We start from the raw sequence: 12,620 nt of genomic DNA on the forward strand, positions 1-12,620 counted from the left end.
CAGTACTGTACTGTACTACGTATGTTAGAGAGAGAGAGCGAGAGACACACACAGTATGTACATGTACGTAATAAGATAAATAGAACTAACTTACTTTTGGAAGATGTACTCGATGCTTAAGGAGATGATGGAGGAGGAGGAAGAGGAGGATTTTATATCATGAGAGATTCTTCGTCGTCGTTGGAATCGGCTTCAAAAGTTATTTCCTCCTTCATGGGGACCGGCGTTTCTTCCTCCTCCCCCTCGACACGTTGCTGAGCCTCCAATGAGCTCTCACAGCGCCAAGCGTCGGTATTAGCGGCGGAAAGAAGCATTACGCGCAATACAAAATCTAACTTACAGCATCTCTTTCCGAACATTTTTCGACATACTGTACGCGCAGACATGTTCGTATGTACCGTTGTTCGTAACTCGAATGTTCGTAAGTAGGGGAGCGTCTGTATTTCATTTATTGGGCACTGAAGGAAAAGTGCAATAAGTAACTGATGTGAATTAATTCTGTATTGACTCATTAACACCAACATGAGTGAACACAGATTTTTGTGTGTCCAAGCTTTAATATGTATGATAAATGCCCATTTTCTTTCAGATGGGCCACTGTCACCAGTGCAGTGATGCACAGTTAGACATCCAAGACAAGTGAAGCAACATTTAAAAGGCAGCAGGCAGTCTCAGAGAAAATGTACTGTACATGGATGGTGTGAAAGAGATACAGTTTCTTACTTTTTTTTGGTAAGGAATCTAATTGGGATTTTAGCTGCGTGTGTTTGTAATTATAGAGCATAGTTTTCCGTCTTTCAGTCTGTTGTCAATCGATTTGCTTGAAAGCCAATATTGCAGGTTCCCCTTTGAATTCCAGATGATCAATTTAGCAAGGTTAGTCATCCATTTTAATGTTTGCTTGGTGTAGCAAATAAGGTCCCTGACTGCCATGTGGGTCTCTTCAGCCAGCTATTGGCCTGTTGTTCTGCATAAAGCCATTAGATGAGCTATTGTGAGCTATATTCAGGAATCAGTGGAAATTTTCTACAGTGTGCAGGGTTGGTGGTGTGATTCAAAACTGAAAAAGGATAAGGAACAGTCTCATATGACTTGGATAAATACGCTTTATTCTTGATCTTCTATTGTGTATGTATAGTAGGTCAGGTCCTATCTGGGTCAGTGTTGATCTGGCTTTATGGGATTTTCTCTGTTATCGATTGGAGGTTGACTGTTGGGGATTGTTGTTCACCGCGATAATAGGAACCGCCAGCTTATCTTGGCATTTGAGGAGCCCAACTTTAGAATGGAGAGGTCCAGCAAAATGAACCACTTTTTCTGGATACCCGTTAGCTGCAAAATGCATTGTTGCATAGAAGCGCAGCATCATTACTGCAGTTGAATAGCGACCAATTTTATGAGCTCCTTCCAGTGCCAACATGTTCCATAATAAGACAGTGAGCGACACACTGGCTGCTCACATTGCCTTGTGTGGTCCCAAAGGTTCACTCCCTCACAGTCTTGAGTTAAGTAAAAGGCACATGGATGCTACAGAGAGAATTTCTAGAGGTGAACATCGTGATTAGAATTCCGGCAAGGTATGACCAGAGTTCACCTTGGTCATTAAAGAGAGGCTTGCCCGACCAGACATTGAGCAGCCACTTCCCTTAATATAGACTGATGATTGAAGATGAGGAGAAGGTAGAGAGAGGTAAAAGGGATTCTGACTCTTCCGACTGGTACTAATGTAAGACCCCACACTTTGAAGTTGTGTTTCATATTCAGGAGTTAATTCAATAAATGATGCATGAAAAAGAAAAAGACTGAATTTCATACTGTTTCCGAAATTGCGTGTGAATCCTAAGGTTTGCAGTTTCAAGCTAAAATACCATAAATGAGAAATAAACTTTAGGACTGAAATACTAAGACATTACAGGAAGTGATAGCAATCACCAGAAACCATGCATACAGTATGTGCCTCTCATGGTGTTTGTAAATGGATGTTGACAGCAGATCAATGGAGCATCATGCTTCATTTTTGCGATAGATTTTCTGTGTTGCCATGGCATCAACTAATGTATTATTGCCTTTCTGTCTATGACACTGCATTTCATCTTGTCGCATGCAGGAAAGCTCTCCAACCCTGAGGAATGGTCATTGTATTGTATTCCAACAGCAAAAAAGTTTGTCTGTAATCCTCTATAGTGTGTGACCATCTCTGTTTTGTTATACCAATGTAATGCAATTAAGCACTTTATGGTGATGGCAATAGTTTTTTTTGTTTTTTTAATTTATTATGCATTTACTCTTCTTTACTGCTTTTAGTCTCTCCTATCCTTCTCACTTTGGAAACAGCCTATGGGACAAGGGATTCAAATTAGTCAAATGGCTATAATACCATACATATTTACATTTATAAATGTCCATTAATATGTTCTGTCCCATTTTCAAAAATAAGCAAATAAATGAAAATAAATAAATAAATGTAAACCATAGGCCGCATTATGGATTCATTGTCACTGCATCCATCCTTAAGCCATTTAATTTTTTTGCTGAAATTATGTGATATGAGGTTTCCCAACGTGTTCCCATACCACTTTTTTCAGACTGATACCAGTACAAGTACTCAACTGATAGTAGTCATTGATACCGATACCAAGTACCAATACTACTAGTACTTTTGATGCATAAAATTTCCAACTGGAAAACAATGACAGATAACTTTAAAGAAAGACCTATATATCCCAATATAGCATGTTTCCTTAAAAATGCTTGAAATTAATGACGAATGTCTATTCTTCTAATTTCTAGTTCCTGATCATAAAATGGCCACAAGAGGGTGGCCTAATGCAAGTACAAATGCCTTGCTATTGGCGCCCACTATTCCTACAATGTTTACATATTAGAGCAGTATCAATTTAAAAATGCTTTGTTCAGTTTGTCTATTTTTTATTTTATTTTTTTACTCGCAGCTGTAGCCTCTGAGTCAAGCTTGTGCATGATGCGCGTGCGAGTATGTGCACACAATTTTTTTTTTCCTGTTTTCTTGGAGTCTGAGCTGGAGTCTGGGCTGCACTCGAAGCTGCCTCTTGTTTTTTCAGCTTCCCTTCCCAATTGTGTTGTACGCTAACACTACACTTCCTTTTTCCGTAGACCTTCATGAGCGGGTCATATTATTACGTTAACCTCTCAGTATGCTGCATTACAGTGTTCTCCCATATATTTATAGTTTCCCATTCATGAATTCACCTGTACACGTTTTTTCAACCTATCTTTATTATTCACTGAAAAATTGATCGACACTAAAAATTAATTGAAAAAAAAAAACCTACCAATCTAGTAGGTTAAGTTCATATTGGCTTGATTAACCAATAGATTGGTCAGACATTGGCCATTCCGGGTGGTTACCATTCCAATTTTATTGGTTAGCTAAACAAACAATGAAATTGGTTACAATAGAAAGTAAATCTAGCTAGATCACTTGGAAATATATTTATTGTATAAATTTACTGTATTTAAATGTATTTATTAATTATTATAACTGATTAAAATATATTAGATAAATATAGTTTTCAAAAATGGAAATGGTGTGACCAGCTCAGTGGCTAGTGGTAGAGTGTCTGCCCTGAGACTAGGAGATTGTGGGTTCAATCCCCTGCCAGGTCATACCAACAACTAAAAATGGGACTCATTTGCCACCCTGCTTGAAATTCAGCATTGTAGGTTAGAATTGAGCGCTAGATCCCCAAATGATTCCCAAGCATGGCTGCTCACTGCTCTCTCACGGGATGGGTCAAATGCGGAGAACACATTTCACCCCACTTAGTGGTACTTTTTTTCAGTGATCGCATGACCCGCGGGATTCCCGGTTGGCCAAATCACCAATACAAACAGTATTGGTTGAAAACACCTACCATTCTAGAGTGGTTGTTTTAACCAAAGGATCTGTCGGACACATTACTACCAGCTATATTGGTCAAATTTAACCTTTTTTTTTAAATTAATTTGACCAATCCGTTTTTAGGCTGCATTTGCTGTTTTTGTGCTTTGGCCAAACCCATGTGTAAAAAATAAAAAAATATTTGGTGCCATCTTGTGGCCTCTTGCTACCAAGAAACTATGTTGCAGTTAAGTAAGGAGCTTCAAGTTGTGCCATAGCCTTGTCAAATGAAATAAAAAGTGCTTTGGCCCAAACCTGTGGCACTTAGAGGTCAATAATTGATTTATTGATTTATTTGTATTAGGAACAGTACATATAAAAAACATTTCAGTAAATATGCCAGAATTAGCCAAAAGGCTATTTTTCATCTGCAGTAGCGAGACAGATCATAAATGTCATAAATGTGTCTAGATTTCTGATGTAATGTGAGATTCCACTCGGTAGCAGCTCGGACAGAGGAAGCAGTTCTACCAAAAGCACTTTTCCTAAAGGGAACAATACAGTCTCCCCTTGCTGCACCTCTGGTTCTCCTATGGTCAGTTGTTCGGATGTTAATAAAATGGCGGAGAAGAGGGGATGATAGACCATGAATGATTTTATAGATAAGCCATAGATATGAATATTTGACCATGTTTTCCCAGGTGAGTAAATTATATTTTTGTAATATTGGACAATGATGTGAACTATTAGGTTTCTTATCAAGATTTTTTTCAGTTTGCCTGTAAAGTAATTGTAAAGGTTTCAAGGATGTAACATTAGCTTGAGACCAAATGGGGAAACAGTAGGTGATATGTGAAAGGACCATGCATGTACATTTTAGCTGCCTGTGTCGACAGCTGATGGCGAACATGTCTAAAATTATTGAGATTAAAATGGACACGATTACAGACCCTTTTTACATGTGCTTTAAATGTTAACTGTGAATCAATTATGACCCCCTAGATAATTGTAATTGGGAACGATTTGGAGCCTTTCCCCTAAAACAAAAACATCAGACTCATAATTAGCATTGTTGCTGGACTTGTGAAAAACATTGCCACAGTTTTAGATGTATTTAACCGCAAGCAGGAGTATTTCAACCAAGGTGTGATATGAACCATGAAATCGGAGAGCTTCTGAGCCATCTGAGAGATATTATTGCCATGAACATAAACAACAGTGTCATCAGCATACATTTGAATGGCTACATCAGCACAGACAAATGGAAGGTCATTTATATAAAGTGAGAACAGCAAGGGCCCTAAAACTGAGCCTTGGGAAAGACCCGTGGAGAGATTAAGGGCTGCTGATCTACATGACTGGACTCTGACATGTTGGGACTGGCCAGAGAGATAAGACTCAATCCACTTGATTGCATTTGGCATATCATTTTAACGACAAGATTTTATGATTGACGGTGTCAAAGGCCTTTTTGAGATCGAAGAACACAGCACCACCACCCCACCTCGATCAAGCAGAGCTCTGATGCTGTCAATGAGGAAACAGGTGGCAGTCTCTGTAGAATAATTAGCTCTAAAGCCAAACTGCATGGGATGGAGAACATAGAGTGTGGTGTTTAAATGGTTAACTATTTGTTTTGCTACCAGTGTTTCTGCAATCTTAGACACTGTAGGCAATATACTGATGGGTCTATAATTTTCCATGGGATGAGGAACACCACTTTTAAAAAATGGGAGAAACAACAGCTGATTCCAAATGCTTAGGAACAAACTTTGTGAAATGGACAGATTAATAATGTTCAATGTTGGGTGTCAACACATTAAACATTCACACTATGAAATTAGAGCAGATGAGGCAGATGCAACAATGAATTCTGTCTGCTCATCTGTTTCCCGAGTGACAAAATATCGCCCTAGTGATTGACAGGCATCTAGTTGGCACAGCAAGGATAGCTGCGGAAGCTGGAGTGGGGGGAAAAGCCTACATGTCTGAACAACACTCATTCTGTCCTGCTTTAGTTTTGGCACCACATGATGGCAGTGGATAATGTTAGGACAGCAGGTGGTGGCATGTTAATTTATACGTATGGGAAAAGACGACTGATGACTTTTTCATTTTAAGTGGAAGTAATTTATGGTCTTGCACTTTTTCTGTCCGCTCTAATCAGTTCCCTGCCTTTGTTTCCAATTGAAGTCGCCCTCGTCCCGCTCCACCTTCACCTCTGAGTCCATGTGGTTTTAGACTTTTGTCTTCTTTTTCCTTCAACCAACACCATCCCTTTTAAAAGCATCAACTTCGGTTAAGCAACTACCTGCCATCTTCTGTCATCATTCATTCATCATTTGACATCCCCTTCTTTGCTGGCCCTGCCTTACAACCCTATCCCTCACATCCCCTTCTGTGTCCTTCTTTTATTCTTATTCCTCATCCCACTTCAATCCATTATCTTCACTCCACATCCCCATCATTTTTTTAACCCATAGATGTTTTCCTCCTCATAGTTGTCTCTTTTGCTGTGAGTCATCCTAAAAGCAGAGTATACCTACAAATACAAAGGTGTTTCTGTTTTTTAATTGAAACTGTCTCACAGTCTACAAAAGCCAAGGAGATATACAGTACAGTAGTAGTGTTTAATGCAGAAAACTCACGCAAAACATGCCTTGTAATTTGATCGATCTTGTAGACATATTACAGAGTCCGATTGTGTTATACTGAAAGCTTGCTTAAATTGAAATGTAGTAACACAAGTGAGTGCTCTTTACCATCTTCTGAGCTACCAAGTGTTATGGATTGTCTGTATTTTGTTACTTTGTTAAATCGCCGAACGCTGACCCGGTGCTCGGGTGACGTAATGCGTCCCTGCTCGTTCATTCGCAGCGAAGCTAGCGGGTAGTAGACGAGTCATTTTGGCTAACGTCTTGATGCTAACCCTCTTCACTGTTCCGTGACGTAATGAGTCACCGCGCATTCATTAGCAGCAAAGCTAGCGGACGAGTCCTTTCGGCTAACGTCTTAATGCTAACCCCAATAACAACTATTCATATAAGAAGGCGGAAGAGAAGGAAGGGGAGGAGTTATGAGGAGATCGAGTGTAATCTACAGCAACCAAGCATTTTATTCCGCCAACAGTGTCATAGCATATTGTTTGTTACTGGAATTGGATGGAATGAAACCCCATCGACGTGTGTGTGTGTGTGCGTGCTTGCGTGCGTGCGCGTGCTTGCGTGCGTGCGCATTTAGTTACCTGTTTGTTTCTCTTTTCTGAATAGCTTTAGATCTGTAGCACGTGCCTTTCCATGTCACCGTCTTTTTTGCATAAAAAAGCATCTCTGGGGAACCGAAACAGGCTTACGCCATTCTCCCGTTCGAACAAAAACCGGCAACCCAATGAGACGGCATAAGACAAAATACTTTAAAAATGAGAAGAATAAGGAAGAGAAAAACACATGCACATAGCCAGAAGGTAAACAATATAATATGGGTTGATGATGCCGTATCCGGTTTGCACCACTGGCAAGATATTCGGCGCACAATTTTTAAAAATCATGAACAACTCGGTTAATATGTACTCATTCGAGGAATCGTTCATTGTGGCATGTGTATTGTTTAATACAATATATTGAAATTTTGGAACACCATGTCCCAAACACTTTGAACTTTGTTGGTCTTACTCTCATTGCTTCCCTCATTTTGTCCAGAAGAATAAGTAAGTCCTTAGTTTTTGTCCAACTCAACCACTGTACATAACACAAAATTAATATTATCTTTGTTGTATTTAATGTAATACTTTTGTATCTTTTCAGTCTGGTTTTTACAAGGGTGTGGCCGGATCACAGGTGACTTTGTCGAGCCTGGTGAACCAGTCCAGAGCTATACTAGAAGAGCAAGCGCGTCACCTTCTGACTGAGTCGGAGCGGCAAACTATGGGCTACTACTTGGAAGAGTACCGGGATGGACACATTGGCGTGGAGCAGCTGGTCATGGCGCTTTTCGAGCTGCTCAACACACACGCAAAGGTGAGAGACAAGGAGCTAAAGGTATTAGGATAAAAAAAACATGTTTGTTGTTTGTTTGTCTTTCTTTATATAAATCTCTGGAGATCTCTGCAGGGTTATTTGTTGATGCTTAATTTTATTCTGTTTGTCCTTCCACAATTTTTTTTGCCAGTAATATACATATATGCACGAAAACAAAGGCATCTTGGTTACCGTTTCCCCAAGTAAGGTTCTGAAAGCTTTTTGCAAGACCTTATACTATATTTAGAACTGCACGCCTCCCACTTTTAAAAAATGTGCAGTGTTTTTTCAAACGCTAAAACATGTCGGAAGAATTAATTTATTAAACTCCATCTCTGCCTCTGCACTTGTCTTCAGATTGGAAGCGCAATGGCTCACTGTCAACATTAACCAAGGATTAAGAAATTAAATTATTAATATCATAATCACTGTTTACATTTCTTTTATTACTGATTCCGAACAATGAAATGAGTGCAAGACCGTAATAATGCTAGGAGCTGATATGACTGTAAATTGAAAAATGAAATATGAGTCAGTGTTACTACCAGATTCGTGAGCAGCAGGGTGAACTAGCGGTTAGTATGCTTGACTCACATTCGATTCCCAGCTTCAAATCTTGGCTCAGGCCTTCCTATGTGGAATGTGCATGTTTCATTATGCATATTGTATATTCCCCATATAACAATTACACTTATACTGTTCTCAGTATTCCATTCGAAGGCAAACTGTTGCTAACATAAAATTGTTGTACAGGCAAAAAAAAAGTTAAACAGTTGAATATTAGTCAGTTAAAAAATTAAACAGTCTTTAACTCATTTACTGTCAAAAACGTATGAATACATTCTATTTTAAATCTTACCATGGTCCCAAAAACGTATTTATTTGTTTGTTTATGTTTTTTTTTATGCTAGAGCATACAGAAGGCTTTGATGCAGCCTCTGAACTGAAGAGAAAGCTTAAAGCAATGGTAGTTATTACAAAAACGGCCAGCAGGCTGCAGCAAAGTATAAGAAAAAATACTGAAATGTTGAACAGTTTGCCGTGCATTCAAAAGGTTAAAGAAGGTCATAATAAGTTCCCTGGCAAAGTTTATAATGCATTTTAGATTCTTCCTGGAATTTCACCAGAAAGTCCCCATTATACATACATGTGATTAGCAAGTGTTAAATTAAGTGGCATGTGATGTTTCCATCAAATGACTTAATTGTAGATTGACCTCCACCCATTTGATCTTCCCACAGTTCTCTCTCCTGTCCGAAGTGCGCGGCCTGGTCACCCCACAGGACCTGGAGCGTTTCGACGGGCTGGTGTTACGGCGTGAAATTCAGGCTCTCAAGGCAAGACAGGGCACAGCAGGAGCTCCCGCACTCCAGTCGGACACTCTATCCATGGTGTCGTACCCCGACACTCTGACCTCGTCTTCGGCCAGCTTCATGACTAACACCACTCTCAGCTCCGCCCGGGTAAGTGGTACTGCTGACTAGAACAACCAAATAATGATATGACTCGGAGTAAAGCACATGACGAGTTGTAGTCTATTCAGGGTGTGCGTGGGGACGTATTTGTTTTATGAAAGATCTCTTTATGGTGAAGGCATTTGGAAATGCCAAGTCTCACTACTTTGCTTTTAAAATGGCAAATATGAAATCAGTATTTGAAATGACATGTTTTTCCTCCACTACTATAACCTTGTAATCTCCCACTCCCCCTGGTAGGAAAGGCTGCTCTGGCTGATAGATATGATGGAGGTAGGAGTAACTTTTGGAAGTGGTGAAGCACCAACCCACACATGCTGGATACATGGCGCAATATTGGCTTGTTCAATTCCCTGTGGGCAGATGTGTACGAGATACCATGAGGGGAAAAAAAAAAATCAAAACAGGCTCTCTTTGTTCATTATATTTCCTCCCAGACAAATGCGGAGTTCAATTGAACATCAAATTGACAATTTTCTTCCATTTTGCTCCAGTAAAAGGATTTTGAATGTCGCAATTGTGTGCATTTTATCTCCAAGGACTGCCTCTCTTGATTCCTAATGCTGTCCTCAAATAGGACAGGATAATATGTTCTTGTATTGTAAACCAATTATGTTGGTTTATTTTCTGCTTGTCATTTTTTCAAATTTAATCTAATACAATTTTGATCACAAAATAATGAACTGTTGTTTTTGGTTTTCCAGTGATTTTTTTTTTTCTACTGTGCTTGGGTCTCTCTGGGTTGCTTTTTCTTATAAAACTTGCAGCCACTCAACCAGCTTAACCAAAAGAGCATTTTGAAAATGTTTTATGGTGTTTTGGGATTTTAATTTGACAAATGTAAGAGATTGGCTCTTCAAGAATAAAGTCACTGATGGTGAAGATCAAGTACCTGGCAGCGTGTGCTCACAGTAAAGATAAGTAAAGAAAATTGATGGGAGGACACTATAGAAAGAAAACAGACTACCAACTGTAGCAAATACTATAAAACCAAGTGGGAAATTGTCAACAAAGTAACACATGAAAATACTACTATAGTCCTACAACAAAAATGAGGTCCAGAATCAGGATTCAACCTCTTAATTTCCTTTTGCAATGACCAGATTGTGTATCATAGGCATGACGTCGCGTTTTAAGCATGATGAAGATCACAATGATTCAATATGTGGGGATATAATATAATAAATTACTTTTAGGGAATATCCATAAATTTGTAAAGTTGTTTAATTTAAAGCTGAGGGCGCGGACGTTACACAAGATATTGTTGGGGGGGGGGTGTATTGTATCTGTTGTATTCTATTTAAGCAGCCAGCTCTGTGAAGGAAGCTGATATACTTTTTGACCTCTACCAATGAAGTTATTAAGCCACACCAGAAACAAATTATACAAAACCTACTGAAGGGGTTGAGTGAAAACCATCCATATCTGCATCCAGTGTACATAGCATACTGTTGGAAAACACTAGCGAATGGTCACTATGGAAGTGAAGGTTAATAACAAAAGACAGAATTGTTATGAATTCACGTTGCGTGTCTGTTTTAATTATTTTTTTAACCTGGGACCACTTTAGGACAGCAGGTGAAGGGAAGTGCTAATAATCATTTTGACACCAGGAAGAATGTCCTGAAAATGTATATTATGTTATTTTAAAGTAGCATACAAACTGCATCTTCAAAAGCTATGGTCCTTTTCGGATCACCCCATCTTGGAAATGGAATTGCGTTTAAGTGCTCCCATCGTTGCAACGACGAGTCATTAAGCAGAATTGATGGGGCTTCTGTTTTGGTTTGGTGGCAGAGTTAAATGAAGGGCAGCATTTGTTTGAACTAAGCTTGTCTTTAAATTTCATTGGAGAATCTGCAAATGTCTTCTTCACATGGGAACTTTGTGTGCGTAAATGTAAGCATGCCTTTTAATCAACCTTCACAAGACTTCTTGGAAAATCCAATTTTCCATTTGTTTTGGGATAAATGCACACCTTTGTAACATCTGCTCACAGGCTGTTCCCTCTTTACACATTTGACCCTTTTCTGATTCACGTCTGCATTTCCTCTTTCCCCTCATCTATTTGTCTCCTGCATCTTTCAGAACGACAGCGTGGTGGATTCTAATCAGCAGGATCCCATGGACAGTCTGAACACACTGCTAGCTGACATCTCTCTGGTGAGCCCTGAAGTCTGGCACACACAAACACAGGTTTGGCCCGATAAACATGAGCATGGTACAAGGGAGAAGGGAAAGAGGGGTTGAAGACAGCATTGTGAAAATGGAAGTGAAAGTAATGGTAGAAATGGATGAGGCTAGTGGAGAAATCTGACCGGCAGGCTTTGTAAAGTTTGTTTTGTTTGAGTGGAACGAGCTTTTGCACAACAGCAAGGTTAAAGATGATTTTATTTGTTGAATAGCAAATGGTGAGCAAAGGCCAATCACAATATTCCACTCCTCTGCCTACTTTTCTCAGCAGGGGGATAAAAAAAAAAAAGTCAAGAAAAAAGCTTTTAGGCACCCATTATTTTCAGCTGCCTACTTCTCAAATCATACTTTTTTTATTTTCTTAATATTTATTTTATACTTTGTTTCTCACTTCATGCATTAGTAGCCATTTGTGTCTCATTGTTGTTCATTCCACTTAAGTATAGAATACAAAGTGTCAGATACTGTACCAACATTTTCAACTTGTTGTGAACACTGGAATAGTCAAGTCAAGTCATTTTTATTGATACATTAGGTGGAAGTTAAATATTCCTCTCATCAAGACTGGCACTTTTACAAATACAGTCAATGGTCATTATATGCCAAATCACACGGTGGGTTGAACCAAGCAGATTTTGATATTTATGAAACTTGGTGTACTTGTTGATAGTGATGGCACAACACTTCATCTCAAATTTTAGGTCAATCGGAGCAGGGATTTGGGAGCAAAATTTGACAAATTTTGACATTTTCGGCAAAAAATTTTCAGCATGGCCACCTTCCATTTGAACTCTTGTATCTCAGGAACTGCTCGGTCTATCTTTACAAAAGAGCTATTGTTGGAAACAAGATTATTTTCACAAAATAAATAAAACTAACATTCAAAAACCATCTTCGTCAACTAAATAAAATCAAAACAAAAATGCTCTTTAAAAATGAAAACTAACTGAAACTACATTTTACGTTTACAAAACTAACTAAAACTAGAATTATAGCGAAAATGTCCTTTGTTTTAGTCTTTGGTAATTAATTTAATACATGAGACTGAGTTGATTTTAACCCCTGGGCGTTATTTTA

General features: G+C 38.9%; 1 protein-coding gene across 6 annotated transcripts in view; it reads left to right on the forward strand.

Annotated features, from left to right (window-relative positions):
• The window catches only part of whrna (whirlin a), a 146,279-nt gene that overhangs the window by 112,412 nt on the left and 21,247 nt on the right, over window positions 1-12,620 (forward strand). For 2 of the 6 annotated variants that reach the window (XM_077542439.1, XM_077542443.1), the window contains exons 6-9: window positions 7,663-7,875; window positions 9,117-9,338; window positions 9,591-9,623; window positions 11,439-11,513. In XM_077542439.1, coding sequence (XP_077398565.1) covers window positions 7,663-7,875; window positions 9,117-9,338; window positions 9,591-9,623; window positions 11,439-11,513 — 543 coding nt within the window. Of the gene's footprint in view, window positions 1-7,662; window positions 7,876-9,116; window positions 9,339-9,590; window positions 9,624-11,438; window positions 11,547-12,620 lie in introns of all 6 variants that reach the window. The other 4 variants (XM_077542442.1, XM_077542444.1, XM_077542440.1 and 1 more) reach the window with 3 other exon arrangements.

Source organism: Vanacampus margaritifer, chromosome 14 (genome assembly GCF_051991255.1).
Source record: "Vanacampus margaritifer isolate UIUO_Vmar chromosome 14, RoL_Vmar_1.0, whole genome shotgun sequence".
Classification (NCBI taxonomy): Eukaryota; Metazoa; Chordata; class Actinopteri; order Syngnathiformes; family Syngnathidae; genus Vanacampus; species Vanacampus margaritifer.